This window comes from Eretmochelys imbricata, chromosome 4 (assembly GCF_965152235.1).
Source record: "Eretmochelys imbricata isolate rEreImb1 chromosome 4, rEreImb1.hap1, whole genome shotgun sequence".
Classification (NCBI taxonomy): domain Eukaryota; kingdom Metazoa; phylum Chordata; order Testudines; family Cheloniidae; genus Eretmochelys; species Eretmochelys imbricata.
Genome location: NC_135575.1, coordinates 57,525,851 through 57,549,722, shown reverse-complemented (window position 1 = coordinate 57,549,722; position 23,872 = coordinate 57,525,851). Strand labels below are relative to the sequence as shown.

Here is a 23,872-nt window from a genome sequence, read left to right as displayed (position 1 = left end):
TCGCCCCAGCCCTGCAGTGCAAGGACACGAGAATGAGAGCTGCCCCGTCGTTAGAGAAGCGTGTGGTGATTGCACTGTGGAAGCTGGCTACTGCAGACTGCTACCAATCGATCGCTAATCAGTTTGGAGTGGGAAAGTTTACCGTTGGACTCGTGTTGACGGAAGCGTGCAGGGCCATCAGTCACATCCTGCTCTGAAAGACCATGACTCTGGGCAACGTGCATGATATTGTTGATGGCTTCGCACAAATGAGCTTCCCTAGCTGTGGTGGGACGATCGATGTCAGTTATATTCCAATTCTGGCACCAAACCACCTAGCCACCGAGTACATTAATCACAAGGAGTATTTCTCAATGGTTCTCCAGGCACTTGTGGATCACCGTGGGCGTTTCACAGACATTTAATGTAGGGTGGTCCAGGAAGGTGCATGATGCACACATCTTTTGGAACACTGGCCTGTTCAGGAAGCAGGGACTTTCTTCCTGGCTCAGAAGATCACTTTAGGGGAAGTTGAAATGCCCATTGTGATCCTGGGAGACCCTGCCTACCCCTTAATGACATGGCTTATGAAGCCGTACATGGGGAACCTTGACAGCAACAAGGAGCAGTTCAACAACAGGCTGAGCAAGTGCAGAATGACTTTTGAGTGTGCTTTTGGCATTTAAAGGCCCGCTGGTGCTGCCTATATGGGAGGCTGGATCTGGCCAAAGACAATATTGCTATGCTTATAGCCGCATGCTGTATGCTCCATAATATTTGTGACAAGAAGGGTGAAAGCTTCACTCAGGGCTGGAGCGCTGAGGCTCAGCGCCTGGAGGCTGAATTTGAACAGGCAGAGACCAGGGCTATGAGAGGGGTGCAGCATGGGGCCATAAGGATCAGGGATGCCTTGAGGCAGCAATTTGACACCAAAAACCACTAATGTTTGTTGCTATGCTCAGGAGTGCAGTGCTTGTAATGCTAGGGGGTGATTGTGGTTGGTGCAGACGATGCACTGTGAAGGTTTAAGAAAATTGCCTGTTGCTTTGCAGGGCTCTGTTTGCTTTAAATTAATGAAATATTGTTTTCAAACCCAGGCCCTTATGCGGCTCACCTGTGTGCAGCAATGGTGTGTGGCTTCCCCCACTCGTGACGGCAGAGTGGTGTGGGAAAGTTACCCTTAATGGGGCAAGAAACAAAGCAGCTCTGCCAAAGAACCTGTGGCGGCAGATTACCCAGTATCTACATGAGTTTTGTGGAGATCTCTCTGGCAGATTCCTGTGAAGTGAGGGAGTCCATCAACACCCTGTTCCGCTGCCTACACTAAGCATGTGGTGGTATGTGCATCATCTAGACACAAGCCTGCTTTCTGCAACCCTTCTGCCCCCAACAACTTATTTCAGTGATTCCCAAAATCAAAGCCACTTACCGGGGCCTCCTCTCCTGTTTGTGCTTTGCCAAGTTCTTGCAGCTGTGACTGGTTAGCCTCCTCTGGGGTTGAGAAGAGCTCCTGGCTGCATGCATCTCTGACCTCCAAGTCATCCTCTGTCTCATCCACATCCTCATCCAAGATTTCCTCTTCCTGGCTCGGTCCACTCTTGACTGGCACGTGGGCCACTGAAATATCTACAGGGGCCTTCGCAGTGGAGGTGGGGTCGCCGCCTTGTATCGCATCAGGCTCTTTGTAGAACTGGCAGCTCGTGGATGCAGCACCAGAGTGGCAGTTTGTCTCCCGCGGCTTGTGGTAGGCTTTCTGCAGCTCTTTCACTTTGACCCCACCCTGCAGTGTGTCCTGGTCTGTCGTGCATCGTGAAATCTGTCCGTCGGTATCATAATTCCTATGGCTGGAGCGCAGCTGGGACTGGACAGCCTCCTCTCCCAAAATGCTGATGAGGTCCAGCAGCTCGGCATTGCTCCAAGCGAAGAATTGCCTGGTGCATGGAGCAGGCATGGTCACCTGAAAGATGCGCTGAGACCACTGCATGCATCACCGAGGAAACAGGAAGGGGACTTTCATAATTCCCAAGGAATTTTCAGGGTGGGGCTCATGGTTGGTCACATGAGGGCAGGGCAGTAGAGTTCAAAACGATGACCAGAGAGGTGAGAACGGGCATTGTGGGACACCTCTTGGAGGCCAGTTGCAGCGCTGTAATCAATCAGGGGGTCGACACTGGCACTGCAGCGCTGTAGCCCCAGCACAGAAAGCTGTACGCCTCTTGACCGGGTGGTGTGTTTGTGTTTTTTGTTTTTTTAAACAGTGCTGCAGCTGCACAGTGTCTGCGCACTAAGTGGCTTAGCAGTGTGTACACCTTGGGAGTTACACTGCAGAAAGCTGCTTTACTGCGCAGAAAGTTGCCAGTGTAGACAAGGCCTGAATATGTAGATCTTATAAGGGATGGGATTTTCAAAAGTGTTCAGTATTGGTTTAGTTCCCATTGAAGTCAATGGTAGTTTTACCACCAAAAGTGTACTTACACTGTGATGTGGAGGCTCTGGTTTTAAATGCTTTTGCAGCTTTAGACTGAAAACTAGCAGAGGTGGTAATATCAACCATGAATCATCTTTCTTAATTTCTTTATGAAACAAATGGGCAATTAAGACATTCTGGTACCGAACTAGAAATAAGTGTTTAAGAATTTAGGAGGAAGAATTTTGATGGGTGGCACAGGTGTGCAGTGCTACATAAATATTCTTTGCAATCAGATGTTTCTTACTTCTAGGACGTTAGGCTATATAGCTAAGGTCAAATTCTAAAAATAAGGCCTAAATCTCATTTACATTAAGGCCTCTTTGCACTGTTCTGGCAGCGTAAAGGGGCATTTCATAGTGACCAACAGCTGATTACCCTGTAATCAATAGTCATTGCAGAGGGGAAAATCACAGTACTAACTCTTCCAAAACTTGAAGTACTTCAGAACTATGTGAGATAAAAAATGCTTAGATTAGGTTACAATTGAAGACTATCAGTAGAAGTATGTTGAAAAACAGACAGGTGTGCTGGTAAATACTACTTTGCTTTTGGATCTTCATACTTTTATTTTTTTTTTGCTTTTTGTTTTTTGTTTTTTTGTTTTTTATTTTTTAAATGGAGCTCCTGACCACTTCCTTTATACTTCTGTTGCACTGGCCAGCAGCAGCTGGAAGTACACATGGGTGTAATGCAAATATATGTTGAAAAATCTTATATTCATTTGTCAAAAAGACTTCTCAAAACTAAAAGAAAAGGAGTACTTGTGGCACCTTAGAGACTAACCAATTTATTTGAGCATGAGCTTTCGTGAGCTACAGCTCACTTCAAGTACTCCTTTTCTTTTTGCGAAGACAGACTAACACGGCTGTTACTCTGAAACTTCTCAAAACTAGAAACTCATTTTCCATTTAATTCCATGAAAATAAAGGCTTATGCCTAAGGCCTTGAGAAAGCCAGAGTCAAAATTGAGCATGGAATGTTTTTTAAAGTTGCTGGCTTTGTTAACCCTCCAAATCTTGCTTTTTTAATTCCATATTGGCATTTAGTGATAAAAATGTTTGTCATGAAGTCTGTGACAAGTCTGAATGGTTTCTAAGTGATGGCTTGCATTTTGAATATAAACTAGTCTTTCTGGCAAATACTAAAAGCAAATCTGAGACAAATTCTTGGTCTAAAATAAGATGACCTTATACACCAAAAAGAAAATAAAGCAGTTGGACTACTCAGGAGTAGGTGTCCTAAATTGTTTGATTTCACTTTAACTAGCTAATTAAAATGCCTCATCCACAGCCGCTAGTTGATATAGTGGGAGACCTCAGCTGTCCTGCATTGCGGTAGCTGCTGCTGTGGGTGGGAAATCCTAAATGGTTTAAAAAGAAATAACACTTAAAAATTTAGGGTGCAGAAACAGAGAGGGGAGATAAGTGATATTCTTGTTGCTCCAGAATAGCTTTCAACTGTAGTGCATCTGTCATGCTGGCACCACATTTACATCCATCCCATGTAACCATGTGGTTATCTCTGTTTATTAACAAATCCTAAGGTACCATATTTCCATCCTGAATGTTGAATCCTGAAGTGAGGTTAGATAAACTTTACTCCTGTTTTTTTTTTAAAGAAATAAATCCCACATAATTTTAAAGTTCACTTCCTCTGCCGCTCTTTTTGGATCTTTTTCATACATTTGTGTCCCAGCAGCTTGAGTGCTACATACTATATCAAAGTGAAAAGGAGTACTTGTGGCACCTTAGAGACTAACAAATGTATTTGAGCATAAGCTTTCGACCCATCACTCTCTCAGATCTTGGGAGACAGGCGAGTCCTTGCTTCAGTCTCTCTGGTCACTCGATTACAGACCTAAAAGTGGCAATTCTTCAACAAAAAAACTTCAAAAACAGACTCCAACGAGAGACTGCTGGATTGGAAGTAATTTTCAAACTGGACACCATTACATTAGGCTTGAATAAAGGCGGGGAGTGGATGTCATTACACAAAGTAAAACTATTCAAACCCCCCCACCCCCACCCGTTCCTCACATGTTCTTGTCAACTGCTGGAAATGGCCCACCTTGATTATCACTGCAGAAGGTTTTTGTTTTGTTTTTTCTCTGCACTATTACCAGCAGGACCTTACCTGATCACTCTCGTTACAGTGTGTATGGTAACGCCCATTGTTTCATGTTTTCTGTGTATATAAAATCTCCCCACTGTATTTTCCACTACATACATCCTATGAAGTGAGCTGTAGCTCACGAAACCTTATGCTCAAATAAATTTGTTAGTCTCTAAGGTGCCACAAGTACTCCTTTTCTTTTTGCGGATACAGACTAAGACAGCTGCTACTCTGAAATCTGGAAATATATCAAAGTGGGAGCTAAATTTTTAAGTTTGTAATTTTAGTTTAATTTCCAAAGCATCCACTAGATGTCACTGTTGTCCGTAATTACTATCATGGATTCATACCCCAAAATCCATTCTTCCAGTAATTATCTTTTTATAATGGTATGTTTTAATATAATGTTCTACATACAACCTAAGTAATATGAATTTTTTCCTGCAAAGCAGTAAACTCCACTTTTGAGGTTATTGTGTGTGTATATTAGTACTTCATAGACAATTTGAGACATATATTTTTACTGTCTTAAACACAAGTGCTGTTAATTATGTACTGGATTGTTGTCATCAGCTGTTTCTCAGGCTAGCCTGGAGTATTTTTTCCACCTTTCCCTTTGTATATTTTTCATATAAAAACTTTCCTTTTTTTTTAATGTTGTAGAGAAAAAAGTAATTACACACGAAACCGCTTTTGTCTTTCCTTTTTATATTAAGAGGTGTTTTAGTAGCTATTCACTAATATTAAAGATATTATCTCACATGAGACCAATAATTCTTATGCATGCCAGGTGTTCATGCATTTCTTTACTGCAAATCTGGGAAGAACATGTAGCCTTCCAGTTGCTAATTAATGAAGTGCAATACTTTATGCTGTATAAGATGAATAGCTAATTTCTTGGGCTGTGCATGTGAAGTATTGTCATCAAGCACTACAGTTTATAATTTTATTTTTGATATTTAAAGTTTTTAGGAATTGTAAGGTATCTGTAATAACTTTTTCTCAAAATGGTTTTACTTTTTTTTTTTTTTAAACTCTTCATCAGCAATGAAACTGAGTTTTGTGTTTTGTTATCTTCAGCTTCTCTGACTCGGAGGCAAGTGGTTAAAGCAGTGTGAACTATTACAAGATCTTTAAAGCGAAACCACTTCATTATACAACGATTCCGTTGGTTTCAGGATTGATTAACTGTGTGGAAAATCCAACTAAATTTTTTTATATTTTTCCATGGATGCTTGCCCAGTTCATGGAGTTTAATGAAAATCCTATGATGCTTTCATGTGTTTTCTTTCTACTGACAACAGTCAGAGTTTTCAAAAGAATAAAACATTGTTAGCCTCATTTTTTTTAATTAACTAAGCACTTCCCTACCCTAGGTGGATATTCTGAGACCCAGGTGCACCGTTTTAGAGTCATAAAGATTAAATGTCCTCTTCCCCGCCCCGCCCCCCCACATTCCTTTCTTCTGAGGACTATGTCACCACTACTTTGCATTTCTCTCCAAAAGGGTAAAACACTTATAGAAAAAATGTTGTAAACTGTTTATCACATTCCAAGTCCACCTTTAGTCTTTTAAATCATAAAATATTTGCAAGTGATTTTCAAAGGTATGATTCTACTTTGAAAGGTGAGTATGTAAAAATTACAACTTCCTCAGAAGATCTTCCCCCAATTTGTCAGTCCTATCTGCTTCCTTTAGTGACTAATTTGTATCTTTTACATCTGATAACACTGCAGAGCCATTCCAGCTAAGAGTTAGTAAGATGGAATCTTTTGTTTCTTGTACATCAACAATATTGTTAAGCTCCAATTGGTTACACCTGTGCAAATGAGCTGAAAACAGGTGGGGTTGCATGGATGTAACTGAGGGCATAATTAGGCCTTTAGACTTTATTTTCAGTGGTAACACATGACAAAGCACTCCCTCCCTCCAGTGTCACAGATTTCTCCTTTTATGTAGCTTGTCTCTCAGATTCCAGGTTAAGCCTGTGGCACTGGCAATTTGAAAAGCATCTTCTAACAGTAGTTGCAGCACAGTTTGATCTGGAAACCACAGATAGAAATATGCAATACCATTTTAACAGAATCACTTCTTGGAGTAGAGCTGCTCTGTATGTACTCCAAGACATAGCAATCCTCTCTGTAATGGAGGAAAGCTATACTTGACTGCTTCTGAAACCTGTCCATGTTACTTCTGCTCCATTGGTCAGAGGAGATGGCTGGAGAGAAATGTGAGGAATTTCCTCACTAGGAGGTTGAGTATGCTGCCATCACAAATATCTCAAGAACTGCTTTCTTGTCTCGGCAGCACAAGACCAGCAAATTTATCTGCTTAAAGCGATGAATCTATGTCCTATTAAAATGTGGAAAGGGTTATTCCTTGCCTTACATATGCCTTGGTGATTGCAGCAGTGCAGGAAAAGTCAATCAACAAAAGGCATACTAAAGACAAAGATCCCAAGAAACTGGACTTCACCCAGATTTAGGGTGGTAATACTTGCCTCCATCATTCCATCTCTTCAGGCCAAAGATTGGTTCATGACTCTCAATTTGCGGGGTGTGCATTTCCAAATAGCTGTCCACCTGTCCCACAGGAAATACCTGAGATTCACCATGAGACCAAACCATTACCACTACAAGGTACTGCCATTCAGATCCTCCGCAGCACTGAGAATTTATTACAAAATGTCTAGTTGTGATAGTGGCAAACCTGAGAAGGCAAGGCATTCGTGTCCACCCCTACAACTGGCTGATCAGAGGCAGAATCCAGTGGAGGACAGCAACAAACCTGGAATGTGCCCCATTTCTATTTACGGGGCTGAGTCTCCCAGTGACCTATGAAAAATCATCCGTCACCCCATCACGGAGAATAGAGTTCATAAAAACTGTGTTCCACTCCAGATCAGAAAAAGCATGTCCGCCCAAGGACAGGTTCCAGTTGTTAGAAGCACTCCTACTCCATTTAGTTTCAAAATGGGCTACAAAGATATGGACATGTTTTGCAGTGTTAGGCCACGTGTCAGCATGTTGGTATTTGGCCTTGCTTGCCAGAGTTCACCTGTGCTCCTTTCAACTCTGGCTCAGGTCAGTCTAGTCTTCCCTGCCACAGAACCTTTCCCAACCCCAGGGAAAGGCTCTGCCAGCTTCCTGCTGCTGGAGCTTTCCCCCTCCATAAGAAAAGGCTCCGGTGGCGGGGGGAAGCAGCAGGAAAAGGCTCCAGTAGGGGGGAGGCAGTGGGGAAAGTCAGCCTTTCCCCAGTCAGTGGGGAAATGCCAGAGCCTTTCGCTAACATGTATAGCTACGCACCACACGATAGATGCAGCCTGATTTTTGCTGTGGTGTGCCGCTACACCTACATTACACACCGCTGCTGGTGGAGTGCTGTACAGATGCCAAATGTCAGAATTATTGTTTCAGAGGAAGCCTGAGTTCAAGATTGTTGTTAGACACCTTCCTCCTGCAATGGAACAGAGGCCTGCTTTATGCCTTTCTGCTGATTCCCAGGGTAATTTCCAAGATCAAGAGGGACAAAGCCACCATAGTTCTTGGAGCTCTGTACTGGCCAAGGCAGTTTTGGCTGACAGATCTCCTTATGTCCAGTCAGCCTCTGATCTAGCTTCCAGACCACCCAGTTCTGATCTGACAGCATTATGGACAGAGAATTCATCCAGACCAAAGTTGCTGAAGCTAATGGCATGGCTGTTGGTTAGCTGAGTACCACGGACAGAGACTGCTCCCTACGGGTCCAGGAAATCCTGATACAGAACAAACAAAAAAAATATACCAGAAGGAGTTAGTCTTTTAAATGGAAGAGGTTCTTGATACGGGCAGCCCAAAACATTCTGTACCCAGTCTAGACCTTGATACCGCCGATCCTTGACAACTTATTGCACTTTAATAGGGTTGAACAAAGACTGCCCTTTTTTATCTTGTGGTGAATTCAGCCTGCTGACTGCCTGCACAGTCATACTTTGTCTTTTCTCATCCTATGTTTATTGATGTTTCTGAAAGGACTATACACACTTCCCACAGGTCAGAGAACCTACTCCTGTCTGAGATTTCTGTATAGTCCTTATGAAACTCATGGAGATTCCATTTGAACCTCTCTCAGAATGCTCTTTACATCACTTCACTCTGAATATTGTCTGTCTAGTTGTTGTTGCATTGGCCAGAAATGTGAGTGAACTTCAGGCATTTATGGCTGAGCCCTCAACAGAGACACAGTGATGCTATGGCCTCACCTAAAGCTAATTCCCAAGGTGGTTTCAGAACTTCATCAGTCATTCTGCCTGTCTTCCTGAAACCAAACAGAAGCCTTAAATAAGATCCAGACACTTTATTTTTCATCTTGTGAACAAATCAGCATATGTAACTTGCTATATGGTTATTTACTTTTTGGATGAGACAGATGCACTTTGTTCACTTATTGGATACTATAGACTTAGCTAAACATCTTGTCCTCTGCTAAATACGAATGGAGTTAATAAGCCATTACACAATTTGTATAAAAGTTATATTTTAATTTAAATTTCTCATATCCTATATTAATTTACTATGTCAATATGAAGCACAGCCTTCCTCTTCTAAAAAAAAAATTAAAAGAATCAGTAGAAATATTGCATAGTTCTAAAAGTGCTAGCAGGTAATTTAAAGCTGTTCAAACTTGAATTGTAAGGCTGCAGGAATAGTCAGTGTAACTCTCTGTATTGGTTCAGTGGAGATGGGTAGTATACCAAGTAATAGGGATACATTTTCAAGGTGCAGTTGTGCAAGTGACTTTGGACGTGGCTCTTTTTTGCATATAGCTATTTGTGGGGCTGCTTTTATAACTTTAATATGTTAGAAATAAGAAGCCTTCTGGAAAGCTGGTGAACAATTTCAAGTAATGGTCATTATGGTCTAGGTTTTGAATTGTGCCCCTTGTTTGTGTGCATGCAACTTTTGACCACTTGAGTATAAAAGTTTTGAATTTGCATATGTAAACTCCACCGCTTTGTACACTAGCAGTAATGCTCAAAAACTGCATCTACTGGTGACTCAAGCACGTGCATGTACAGAGGCCAAGTTGAAACATCTTTCAAAATTTGTCCTTATTACTTGGGGTCAAATCCCACAGATATATTGAAATTTTTATGTCATGGGGAATTCTGAATTTGCCTTGGGAACAGCTAGCAAAGATCTACAAATGTGAACATCAATAAAGCATTTAAACACTGATATATCAATATTGACTTAGTGATATGCTGCCAATGTTTAACATGCAGCTCCCATGAAAATGTTTCCTTTTAATCTGCAATAAAATCCTTGTTACCAGGGCTCTGTGTACGTGCCAGGAGGGGTGAGGAACTGGGGAATGAATATGTTCCCATTTTCAACAGAAATGCTTTCTCCTAACCAAGAACGAAGGCAATACCACTTGGCAACAAGATTCTGTACATTCAAGCATGCATGCTGTAAATGTTGGTACTCTATTCCTGTAAAATAGATCAGATATACTGATAGAGTAGCTGTGCTGAAGTTCTATGGTTTCAATTGGAGTATGTGCATTAAGATTTTTTATGAGAGCCTGAGATGATCTTCCTCTCCTAACCAAGAACGAAGGCAATACCACTTGGCAACAAGATTCTGTACATTCAAGCATGCATGCTGTAAATGTTGGTACTCTATTCCTGTAAAATAGATCAGATATACTGATAGAGTAGCTGTGCTGAAGTTCTATGGTTTCAATTGGAGTATGTGCATTAAGATTTTTTATGAGAGCCTGAGATGATCTTCCCCTCCCCCACAATGAAAGTGAATCAAGGTACATCATGCTTAGTTCGGTTTTGTATATTTCCAAATAGAAGAAAGGCTTGATTTTTAGAAACATCTTTTTTTTTTTTTTTTTTCCCCTTCCTCTGGGTCTCATGAAGATATCGATGACATGGATGATTAGCAATATCTAGATGAAGAACATGCTTTATTAGAGCCAGGGAAAACCCCCCAACACTTCAATTTGATGGAGGAATTTTAACAAAGGTTGCTGTGAGCCTGCTCCAGCTCATCATAGCCATAATTCCAATCCCTGCTATGGTAGTCTTCACAAAAAATGTTGGATACATCCAGCTAGGAGTGGAGTCTCGAATACTTATTAGTTTTTCATCCATGTATCTCAAAGCATTTTGTGGACACATTCTCACTTTTTACTGATGAAGAAATTGAGGCATGGGAGGTGGGGGAGTGAATGGTTGAAGGTTACCCAGTGAACTAGTGGAAGTCAGAATTAGAATCTAGGTCTCATGACTCTGTCCTGAGCTCTGACCAGCCATCCGTAATGGTTACAGAAGTACATGGGTACTCCAATACCTGTCTGTATCTGCACTATGAACAAATTTCTTTGTTCCTCTGAAACGTCAGCTGCTGGCCACTGCTGGAGACAGGATATTGGACCCCTGTTCCTAAATATAGAGTTTGGTTTGTTTTCTCAAAGTTTTTCTTAAGTCAATATGGAAACATGATAATATATTGGGTTTTTTTAGGCTGAGTAGCAGCATCCAGGGGATCAAATCCTCCAGCCCTTATGTAGCTATAACACCCACTGACTTTAATTAAAGTTTTATCTGTATAACTACTACAGGACTGGGCCCATAAAGAGCAAGAACACAGTACATTTTTTCCCTAACTTTTTCATAATGGTAATGTAGAGCTGTACACATTGATTCATAGAGTATTAGAAGTAAACCCCTTTGTTTTCAGTTTAAACCAGTTTTTACTGAAAGTTTCCCAGGTTTTACAAAAAGTAGTATTCATTTTTTTTCTGATTTTTTTTACCCTACTTTTGTATCATTCAGAGATATATGAAATTTGTTTTATTAGGAAAATACAATACATTGCACGAGGTACATGTTTTACAATAATACATTAGTCTGTGTGTATGTGCAAAGCTGCCTGTTGAAGTAAGGCTATGTATTAGTCTAGAAGCTGCACAAAATGAACAAACAGGCACGCACGCACGCAAGCTCTGAAGTGCGTGCGTATCTGAATGTACTGATGAATCTCACACCCACCGTGTACACATTTCAAGCTTTTAGCAGATAAGTTTAAAGATTTGACACACTAAAATGGGAAGAAAATGAAAATCTGTTTGTTTTTTGTTCTTGTGGTAATAAACACTAGTAAATTCCCCGGAAAAGTTAAATAAAATAAAAACTGAAAACAAAGAGCCCTAAGTATAAGGCCAGAAGGGAGCATTGTGATAACCTAGTCTGACCTCCTGCATAAGAGACCACCTACTGCGGCGCTTTTATTCACACAGTGGCTCTCCGGCGGCAGGCCCTCGCTCGCTCCGGGTGTCTTCGGCAGCACTGAAGGTCCTGCCGCCAAGGTGCCACCGAAGACCCGGAGCACCGCTGGGTGAGTAAAAGCACTGCAGCAGGTGGTGCCTTTTTTTTTTTTTTTTTTTTTTTTTTTGGATCGCTCCCCTCCCTCAACAGGGGAAAATTTTAAAAGGTGCCAAGACATTGACAAGATGCCACTTGTGCTCAGTGGGGGAGTGGCCGCTACCCTGCTCCCCCCTAGCTACACTACTGATACCAAGGGAGGAAAATAACTTTTGAAGTGGGAAGAGAGTGGCCCATTACAGACAGTTGACAAGAAGGCGTGAGTAACAGTAGGGAGAAATTAGTATTGGAGAAATTAAGTTTAGGTTTTGTAATGACCCAACCACTCCCAGTCTCTATTCAGGCCTAATCTGGTGGTATCCAGTTTTCAAATTAATTCCAGTTCTGCAGCTTCATGTTGGATTTTGTTTTGCTGAACTGGAACACTTTTGTCCACATGTTTGTTGAACCCCTCAAAGAATTCTAATTGGTGAGGCATGATTTTCCTTTACAAAAGCTGTGTTGACTCAGCATATCAGGTTCATGTATGTGTGTGAGAATTCTGTTCTTTATATAGTTTCAGCCAATTTGCCTGGTACTGAAGTTAGGCTCACTGGCCTGTGATTCCCAGAATCACCTCTAGAGCCTTCTTTAAAAATCAGCATCATATTAGCTATCTGCCAGGGCATCTGGTACAGAGGCTGATTTAAGCGATATGTTAGTAGTTCTGCAATTTCACATTTGAGTTCTGTCATAAATATAAAGGGAAGGAAATATATATATAAAGGAAATATAACCATCTTTCTGTATACAGTGCTATAAAATCCTCCTGACCAGAGGCAAAACTCTTTCACCTGTAAAGGGTTAAGAAGCTAAGGTAACCTCACTGGCACCTGACCCAAAATGACCAACGAGGGGACAAGATACTTTCAAATCTGGAGGTGGGGACACAAAGGGTTTTGTCTGTCTGTGTGATGGTTTTGCTGGGAACAGATCAGGAATGCAAGCCTTACAACTCCTGTAAAGTTAGTAAGTAATCTAGCTAGAAAATGTTAGATTTTCTTTTGTTTAATGGCTTGTAAAATAAGCTGTGCTGGAGGGAAAGTGTATTCCTGTTTTTGTGTCTTTTTGTAACTTATGGTTTTGCCTAGAGGGATTCTCTATGTTTTGAATCTGATTACCCTGTAAGGTACTTACCATCCTGATTTTACAGAGGTGATTCTTTTACCTCTTCTTTAATTAAAATTCTTCTTTTAAGATCCTGATTGATTTTTCATTGTTCTTAAGATCCAAGGGTTTGGGTCTGTGTTCATCTGTACCAATTGGTAAGGATTATTATCAAGTCTTCCCCAGGAAAGGGGGTGTAGGGCTTGTGGGGGATATTTTGGGGGAAGACGTCTCCAAGTGGGCTCTTTCCCTGTTCTTTGTTTAAAATGCTTGGTGGTGGCAGCATACTGTTCAAGGACAAGGCAAAGTTTGTACTTTGGGGAAGTTTTTAACCTAAGCTGGTAAGAATAAGCTTAGGGGATCTTTCATGCAGGTCCCCACATCTGTACCCTAGAGTTCAGAGTGGGGAAGGAACCTTGACAAGTTCCTTCAGGACACTTGGGTGAATCCCATCTGGTCCTGGTGACTTATAGTTTAATCTATCAGTTTGTTCCAAAACCTCCTCTATCAATACCTCTGTCTGAGACGGTTCCTCAGATTTGTCACTTAAAAATTAAGTTAGCTTCTCTGCAATGGCCTTGTCTTCCTTGAGTGCTTCTTTAGAACCTCGATTGTTCAGTGGCTCCACTTAATTGTTTGGCAGGCTTCCTGTTTCTGACGTATTTCTGACAGAAAGCAATTTGCTGGTAGTTTTAGTGTCTTTTGCAAGTCATTCTTCAAATTCTTTTTTGACCTGCCTAATTATACCTTTACATTAGACTTGCCAGAATTTATGCTCCTTTCTATTTTACTCAGTAGGATTTGTCTTCCAATTTTTAAAAAGTGTCAGCTTGTCTCTAACCATATTTTATTCTGTTTAGCCATGTGTCCATGTTTTTTGTTCTCTTATTGCTTTTTTTAATTTGGGTTATACATTTAATTTAAGCTTATATTGTGCTGGTTGCAGGCATTTCATTCTTGTGACTGTTCGTTTTAACTTCTGTTTAACTAGTCTCCTCATATTTGTGTAGCTCGCCATTTTGAAGTTAAATGCTACTGTGGTGAGTTTCTTTGGTATTTTCTCCACTACAAAGATGTTAAATTTATTTATGTTATGGTTGCTATTACAAGCGAGTCAGTTATATTCACCTCTTGGATCAGATGCTGTGAGCCACTTAGGACTAAATCAAGAATTGCATCTCCCCTTTTGGGTTCCAGGACTAGCTGCTCCTAGAAGCAGTCATTAATGGTGTCTAGAAATTTTATCTCCGCATCTCGCCTGTGGTGCCATGTTCCCAGTAAATGTGGGGATAGTTGAAATCCCCCATTACTATTGGGTTTTCTCTTTTTGTAGCTTCTCTAATCTCCGTGAGATCTAATTCCCCATTCGCAATTACATTTTGAGACTGCTCAGTTAACCAGTGTTTAATCTGTGCCATATTATTTTTGTATTGTTCTGGTTTCTTAATCAATATATCATGTGGTGTGATGCCAAATGCCTTACAGAAGTATATTACATCAAGACTATTAGCTTTATGAAACACACTTGTAATCTCCTAAAACAAACAAAAAACAGTTGCCTGTTAGCTCAATGGGCAGTCAAATGCAAATTTTGATTGTATAGTGTAGTAGCTCTCAATACTCCTTTGAATTATGCAGAGTGAGTGTATTGTAGCCATTTTAAAGATGGGCTAAATTGTTTGCAAATAGGTTGAGTCGCTTGTTCAAGGTTACATACTGAGTCAAGACATGAGGCCCCGTGCTCCAATCCCTAGACAACACTGCATTCATATTCTCTTCCTTCTTTCTCCCCTTCTATTGTTTCTCCTTTCAGGCTGGCACCTGGAAATGAAAGGTAGCACTGTTCTGCTGGTAGTTTTTGTGTCTTTTGCAAGTTGTAAATGTAAATGTTTTCCCTTGTGTACCTGCTGCAAGTGAAATTGTCTAGAATTAAGTGTGCTTATAGCAGGGCTGGTAGGGAAAATACTTTCATACTGTAGTGGGACACTACCCTCCTATCTTCAGCTCTTGGAGATGGGTATCTGGATATTGGTTACTACCCAAAATTGTCCATTGCCTGACAAAGTGTTCCTAAAGTAAGCAGGCTATTAATTTGAGGATTGTTAAAAACTAAGCAAGGTGAACCTTGCTATCAATCATGTTTAAAATTTAATAATTTATTTGCAGGTATAATGGAGGCATTACATTATTTCATTCCACAAACCACCAAACAGTTATTGTGTACTATAAATTAGCTGCTACCTTGTTGTTTGAGTGCTAGACTAAATAAGTCCAGTTAATTTCATTGTTGCTGGTATTTACCTATGCTCACTTGGATTCATCTGTATACCTTAACCCCACTGGGGGGATTTTCCTATGCAACATCCCACTAATTGTAGAGTAATCACTGTTAAATTGGTCTTTATTAGTAATGTTTTTATAAATTGACTGTTTATTTGTAAGGTCTTGACATTTTTTATTAGACACTTTGGTTTTAATAGATTTTTTTTTTCTATAGGGGTTTGGCTATGTGAGAAAGTTGCACCTTATTGAGTTAGCTTTTAAACCAATATAATACTGATGTAAAAGGCTGTGTGGACACACTTATTCCAATGTAAAAGTGGCTTATTTTGATTAAACATGTTCTTCATCAACTTAAACTAAATCAAAATAGTATCTACACATCCTTTTGTGTAAGTTTCATTGTATCCGTGTAAATACTAGTTCAACTTTCTCATGTAGAAAATACATAACTTATTTGTCTGAAAAGACATAGTATTTCTTATTTTTCTAATCATCTGGGTTTCAATAGTACTTCAGCTGGCCATGAATTCTATTCACATTCAATGTCTTGTTACACTTCTGCATTATTCACTATACTTAAGGCTTTATCTAGCCCAAGCTCCCTCTGTGACTGCTGACCCCACTTGTTCCCTGAGCTATACAGCTGCAGAATCCAAGTGGGGATGGTTGGGTAATTCAATATTTATAGGTTTCAGAGTAGCAGCCGTGTTAGTCTGTATCCGCAAAAAGAAAAGGAGTACTTGTGGCACCTTAGAGACTAACAAATTTATTTGAGTATAAGCTTTCGTGAGCTACGGCTCTGATGAAGTGGGCTGTAGTTCACGAAAGCTTATGCTCAGATAAATTTGTTAGTCTCTAAGGTGCCACAAGTACTCAATATTTACAGCAACTATATAATGCCCAAACCAGCAACATACGGCTACAGAAGACTGCCACGTTCCCAGGACCGAGTCAGCATTTACTTTGCTTACCTGCTTTAAATGCCCCTTAGACTTGCAATCATGGCTCCGAAAATGAGGGGCAAGGGGCTTATAGACTAAGTTTTCCCAGAAATAGTGATGGGTAGGAAGAGTAAGTTCCTCTTTCCCTCCCCATTTCCAAGAAGAGAGCCCTCAAATGGTGGAAAGGAGGTTGGTGAGGTGGTGATTGATCCAGGAATTATCTCCAGCTATCACTTTCTAGAGATAAGTTGGGTAGCTGAGACCTGTATGTGGGGTAAGATACTTTTAATAAAAAAATCGTCTGGAACTGAGAGCTTGGTCTTTTTCCTTTCATCTCCCACACCTCTCAAGACATCATGGGAGCTGTAGTAACTTTTACAGACTACATGGCTTCACAAGGAGAGAGAGTTAAAATCCAGAATAGGCAACTGTTCTAGGAGCTTATGTCCATGAGATCTCCTCCCCTTCATGTTGCTCCACAGTCTTCTGCAGCTGAGGCTTTTGTGGGGAGGGAAGGAGGGAATTTCCCCAAAAGGGCTTAAGCCTTCACGTTAAGAAGTTTGGACCTTCCACTATACCGATGGCCTCTCTGGAAATTTGCAGAATGGAGCACTTAATTTTCAGACATGTATAATGGGAAACTTGAAGGAAACAAAGCAAGAAGAAAAAAGGATCTAATTCTTTTTCTCACATTGGTGTAAATCAAAGGCAGTGACTTTATCATGGCATGAAGCCAGCTAAGAAAGGGTGGAATCAACCCCTAAAGTATGCTTTGGGAAGCCTATGTCCTCTGGCTGGTGGCTGCATTGTAAAACTATAGAGCAGACTATCATCTATTTTCTATCAATTCAGGAGATGGTGAAAATGGACACAGCAAATGCATATTGGCAGATAATACTAATTTATCTGGGACTCTGTCAACCTGTATTGTACACTTCAGCACCAGCGGCTGTGGCTTATTCCCCTTTGCTGTCAGTGAGCTGGGTCCAAGAAAATCAAGTAATCAAATGTATAAATTGTGGAACCAAATGAGGCTAATTTCTTTGTTTAATATTTGAGACTGCAGGGACTTGGGAGACCATCTTTGTTACAGTTTATGTAGCAGACTGCCACATAGCCAGTGAGATACAGTAGGAATGAAACTCCAGAGTTCAAGTGCTGATCTCTGTCTATATTCCTCTGCGGTATGCATGTTTTCCAGGCGCCTGAGACAAGAAAATTCTTGCTAGTAATGTCCACTGGTCCATGCCTGTGCTTTTTCCCTTCTTGTGCATTGACCTGAGGGCATAAAGATCAGCACAGACTGACTCTCTCTCAATTTCCTTCTTACCTCCACATGGTCTGAGACCGAACCCTCCAGTGTCCACAGTCACCCCTCCAGTCATCCCCCTAGAGCCAACCTCTAAATATTATAAAATGTAAATCTTGTATATAAAAATTCTTAGATTTCAGGAGAAATCTGCTCCCTACGCATACCCTTCCCGTTGTAGGATTCCAATTATGCCCCGAATTCCAGGCATCAAGAACTTTCTCCTGCCCTCATTCCTTCCTGATCAGCGATGACCACAAGAGGTGTCTCTACTGCCTTGGAGAAGCTCGTATCTGCACTAAAGTGCAGTACTTGTCACCTCTTCCCACCCTGAACCCATCAAGCATGGGAGTTATGGCTTAGGAAACATTTCATTGAGTGCTCTATCAGGCCCAAGTTGGATCTGGGTTTGGCAGACTCCCTCTCCCCCACCCCCCATCCAGCGGGCAGAGGCATTCAGGAACGTGCTCCCTAGCACTACAACTTCAGATACAGGAGCAGGCAAAGGCAGAGCCATGGACTCCTTGTGTCAGTCTCACCGTGAGGGTTGGAAAAATCTCCCTCTAAATCCACTTCTAAGAGGAGGTTCTGGTTCCCCTACAACCTCAAGGTCTGGTGACTCTTCATGTCTGGTGCAGGGAAGCTCAAAAACCCATCGAGATCATGGTACTGAACTGCAGGCTTCCAAAACTAGGAGTACCTCCATTTTGGCAACGTTGGCAGCAGTGGGACCGTTTACTAAAGGGGAATGAGCCTAGACCAGTATGACTATCTGTACCAGTGAAGGACAGATTACCATTCTGTACACCATTGGCACCGACATACATTTCTGAGCCGACACTGAAAGTTCACAGGGAGAAGATGCCTCATGGCAGCAAATACACCACTTTGGAGGATATGACTGTCCCGCTGGACCCAGAATCTCCCATCCTATGAGAACTGTTTCTTACAAGGGAGATTGTGACAGCATTTGTCCATGAACATTATGAAAGAAATAGGTCTCCTGTTCCCTGTACTGGTTGGGGTATTTCTTCACTGATGGTTCCAACAGTGCTACCTTTGGAAATGGAGCCCGCATTTTCTTAGTTGCGTGATTCTGTTGTGGGGGAAGGACCACTATTGCTTCCTTCAAAAGTCATCAGCTCTGATAGAGGTTCCAGAATTTCCTGGGGGCCAATATGATGATATAAGATGATGTGCTCCCCTAGGTTGGGTGGTATCCTGTGACTTGAGGTCTACCTCAGCCCATGCTGGATCCTTCTACCAAAACTCTCATCCCTCTAAATCAGGGGACCAGCCTAAACTCTTTCCAGAGCCCATGGGGGAAGAAAAAACAGCTGGATCTCACAGTACCGCTGGTTCAATCGGACATATTGTCTTCCTCTCCTGATGAGGTGGTTGCATCAGCATTACTGTCCTCACTGGACAATCACAAACAGTTTCAGGAGCAGTTAAGAAAAGGTGCTGAAGCCCTTCAGAGTCCTTGAAGGAAGTCAATGAGTCATCCCACAAATTCCTGGACGTTCTGCGCAGTAAAGGACCTACTACAATAGTATTCCTGATCAATAATGCTATACTATAATCTGCCAAAGTGATGTGGGAACATCCCAGCAACAAGAGACCCACTCGTAAGAGAGCAGAAAAGAGGTACTTTGTTCCTACCAACGGAGCAGAGTTTTTTCTCACACATTGTGTCCCCAATTCCCTGGTTGTTCAGGTTACTACAGAAAAGAGTAGATGATAACACACAAGATTTATTCTCTCAGATAAGAAGGCCAAATGCTTGGACTTTCTAGGGAGAAAAGTTATTTACATCTATAGCCTACAATTCTGAATAGCCAAGTATCAGGTACTGTTGCAAAGTATGATTTCAGCAACTACTTCAAGGCTTTGGAATTTAGTGACAAACTCCCTCAGGAGGACAGAGTGCAATTCCAAGTCCTTATTAACAAGGGTAGTCTGATAGCCAGATCATCTCTTCAAACTGTAGTATACTTTGCGGATATAGCCTCTAGATTGATAGCAACTGCCAATGTTATATGCAGGGAGCCCTGACTTTATTCCTCAGGTTTCCCCAGGGAAGTACATTCCAGTGCGGAGCCTTCCTTTTCAAGGGGACTGCTTGGTAAATCAACAGATCGATGAGTCATTGTAGTCATTAAGAAAAGGAGTACTTGTGGCACCTTAGAGACTAACCAATTTATTTGAGCATGAGCTTTCGTGAGCTACAGCTCACTTCATCGGATGCATACCGTGGAAACTGCAGAAGACATTATATACACACACAAACCATGAAACAATACCTCCTCCCACCCCACTGTCCTGCTGGTAATAGCTTATCTAAAGTGATCATCAAGTTGGGCCATTTCCAGCACAAATCCAGGTTTTCTCACCCTCCGCCCCCCCCCCCCACACACAAACTCACTCTCCTGCTGGCAATAGCTCATCCAAACTGACCACTCTCCAAGTTTAAATCCAAGTTTAACCAGAACATCTGGGGGGGAGGGGGAGAGAAGGGGTAGGAAAAAGCAAGGGGAAATAGGCTACCTTGCATAATGACTTAGCCACTCCCAGATTCTATTTAAGCCTAAATTAATAGTATCCAATTTGCAAATGAATTCCAATTCAGCAGTTTCTCGCTGGAGTCTGGATTTGAAGTTTTTTTGTTGTAAGATAGTGACCTTCATGTCGGTGATTGCGTGACCAGAGAGATTGAAGTGTTCTCCGACTGGTTTATGAATGTTATAATTCTTGACATCTGATTTGTGTCCATTTATTCTTTTACGTAGAGACTATCCAGTTTGACCAATGTAAATGGCAGAGGGGCATTGCTGGCACACGATGGCATATATCACATTGGTGGATGTGCAGGTGAACGAGCCTCTGATAGTGTGGCTGATGTTGTTAGGTCCTGTGATGGTGTCCCCTGAATAGATATGTGGGCACAGTTGGCAACGGGCTTTGTTGCAAGGATAGGTTCCTGGGCTAGTGGTTCTGTTGTGTGGTATGTGGTTGTTGGTGAGTGTTTGCTTCAGGTTGCGGGGCTGTCTGTAGGCAAGGACTGGCCTGTCTCCCAAGATTTGTGAGAGTGTTGGGTCATCCTTCAGGATAGGTTGTAGATCCTTAATAATGCGTTGGAGGGGTTTTAGTTGGGGGCTGAAGGTGACGGCTAGTGGCGTTCTGTTATTTTCTTTGTTAGGCCTGTCCTGTAGTAGGTGACTTCTGGGAACTCTTCTGGCTCTATCAATCTGTTTCTTCACTTCCGCAGGTGGGTATTGTAGTTGTAAGAAAGCTTGATAGAGATCTTGCAGGTGTTTGTCTCTGTCTGAGGGGTTGGAGCAAATGCGGTTGTATTGCAGAGCTTGGCTGTAGACGATGGATCGTGTGGTGTGGTCAGGGTGAAAGCTGGAGGCATGTAGGTAGGAATAGCGGTCAGTAGGTTTCCGGTATAGGGTGGTGTTTATGTGACCATTGTTTCTTGGACACTACAGTGCTAATAAGTGGATCTCTTGTGTGGATTGGACCAGGCTGAGGTTGATGGTGGGATGGAAATTGTTGAAATGGTGGAATTCCTCAAGGGCTTCTTTTCCATGGGTCCAGATGATGAAGATGTCATCAATATAGCGCAAGTAGAGTAGGGGCTTTAGGGGACGAGAGCTGAGGAAGCGTTGTTCTAAATCAGCCATAAAAATGTTGGCATACTGTGGGGCCATGCGGGTACCCATAGCAGTGCCGCTGATCTGAAGGTATACATTGTCCCCAAATGTAAAATAGTTATGGGTAAGGACAAAGTCACAAAGTTCAGCCACCAGGTTAGCCGTGACATTATCGGGGATAGTGTTCTTGACGGCTTGTAGTCCATCTTTGTGTGGAATGCTGGTGTAGAGGGCTTCTACATCCATAGTGGCCAGGATGGTGTTATCAGGAAGATCGCCGATGGATTGAAGTTTCCTCAGGAAGTCAGTGGTGTCTTGAACGTAGCTGGGAGTGCTGGTAGCGTAGGGCCTGAGGAGGGAGTCTACATAGCCAGACAATCCTGCTGTCAGGGTGCCAATGCCTGAGATGATGGGGTGCCCAGGATTTCCAGGTTTATGGATCTTGGGTAGTAGATAGAATATCCCAGGTCAGGGTTCCAGGGGTGTGTCTGTGCGATTTGATTTTGTGCTTTTTCAGGAAGTTTCTTGAGCAAATGCTGTAGTTGCTTTTGGTAACTCTCAGTGGGATCATAGGGTAATGGCTTGTAGAAAGTGGTGTTGGAGAGCTGCCACCCCCCCCCCCCCCGACGTTCTGGTTAAACTTGGATTTAAACTTGGAGAGTGGTCAGTTTGGATGAGCTATTGCCAGCAGGAGAGTGAGTTGGGGGGGGAGGGGAGCGGCAGAGGGTGAGAAAACCTGGATTTGTGCTGGAAATGGCCCAACTTGATGATCACTTTAGATAAGCTATTACCAGCAGGACAGTGGAGTGGGAGGGGGTATTGTTTCATGGTCTGTGTGTATATAATGTCTTCTGCAGTTTCCACGGTATGCATCCGATGAAGTGAGCTGTAGCTCACGAAAGCTCATGCTCAAATAAATTGGTTAGTCTCTAAGGTGTCACAAGTACTCCTTTTCTTTTTGCAAAGACAGACTAACACGGCTGTTACTCTGAAACCTGTAGTCATTAAATGATTCAAGGGCAGCCCCCTGTTTTCTGAGGATGTACACCTCAGTGCCCAAAAGAAAATACACAAAACAACCTTTTCAACCTAGACCAACACACAGCCCTCCCTTTCACCATAGGGTATGAATCCCCATGTAAGTGTCAGAGGGTGTAGCAGAACAAGGACAGTGCGTCACCTCTTTCCAGCTACAACTGCCTTTCAAATAGTACTTTTGATGGGAATTTACCCAAGGTCCTCCCACTTCCAAGGTCTGTTTTAGTTGCTGCTTTGCTCAATTTTTGCATGTATAATAGAGAATAACAATGGACAAATAGGTTCTCGATACTGTCCACTTTGGTTACACCATAGAGTCCCAGTCCCTTTTCCGGGACCATTGTCACGTGAGGCAACTCTTACAGGAAGTAGACTTCCTCTTTCTAATCACCATTGAGTCAGTACTACTTCAACATCGAAGAAAAGAATTTTATTCATAATATTTCCTCATCTCCAAGAAGAAAGGCTAATGCAGACCGGTGTTAGACCTTTGGCTCCTCAATGTCTTCATCCTGAATCTTAGTCTTCAGATTGTCACCGTGGCATCGATCATCTCGTCCTCAAACAGAAATGAGTGGTTCATGGCACTCAACGTGAAAGATACATATTTTTCATATAGACATCCTTTCCTCCCATAGGAGGTTTGTGAGGTTCAAGATAGGTGCAAACCATTGTCCATGCAGGGTGCTTCCCTTTGGACTGGCAAAAGTGCCCAGTTATTTTCAAAGGCATTTCCATCATGACAATTCAATAGTCTTTCCGTACCTCGATGATAGGCTTCTGACAGGAAGGTCTTATTGGAGCATAACAATCACCACCTAATCTCTCATCAGTCTTCTAACATCATTAGGAATCTGAATGTAGAAAAGTCCATTTTAGGTCCAACACACAGACCATAGACTTCATTGGAATAACTAGATTCATCCAGAACTCACCTCCCAAGTTTCAGTATATGAGCATCCTGATCAATCAGCTCTGGAGCCCACAAACGTTAATTTGATCATGCCTTATTCTCCTGGGTTTTGGTGTTCGCTGTCTGCAAGCCGAGCTTTGAACAATACATGTGCCCAGTAGGCACAGTATTGATAAGTTAGTTACATTACCTCCCAGGGTATGGGTGTCTCTTGCTTGGTAGCAGGACTGAGAACGGGTGTGCAAGGAATTTCTTTCACTCTGCCACCTTCGTAGAGGACGCTAATTACGGATATATCCCTTGTAGGCTAGGCACATGTCTGGACAAACACACAGCCCAGAGAACATGGTGCCTCATATTGTCAGGCTGTCATGCCTAGTGGTTGGAGCAATAGAGGTCAGGAATCAGGAGCCAAGAATCAGGAGTTAGAATCAGGAACCAAGCAGGGGAGCATGACTGAAGTGGAGTGGAGCAGAGCAGGACAGGAGCAAGGTAGGAACAGGAATAGCTCTGGGCATAAACATTGAGCAACTGCTAGCCACATGCTGCTTCTAGGTTTAAGAGCAGGTCTGGTGACATGCTTCAGTCAATTGTGTGATTTGGTCAATCGATGTTCAACTGTCGCAGGGTAGATACACATCATCAT

At 42.2% G+C, this 23,872-nt stretch overlaps 1 protein-coding gene across 14 annotated transcripts in view; it reads left to right on the top strand.

The window, feature by feature from the left end:
* ANAPC10 (anaphase promoting complex subunit 10) overlaps nucleotides 1–23,872 on the top strand; it is a 242,554-nt gene that overhangs the window by 17,856 nt on the left and 200,826 nt on the right. The window contains exon 5 of one of the 14 annotated variants that reach the window (XM_077815329.1): nucleotides 5,642–5,799. The exons of the other annotated variants lie outside the window; for them this stretch is intronic. Within the exon in view, the coding sequence (XP_077671455.1) occupies nucleotides 5,642–5,650 (9 nt within the window). The 3' untranslated portion in view covers nucleotides 5,651–5,799. Of the gene's footprint in view, nucleotides 1–5,641; nucleotides 5,800–23,872 lie in introns of those variants that run through there. 14 annotated transcript variants of the gene reach the window in all.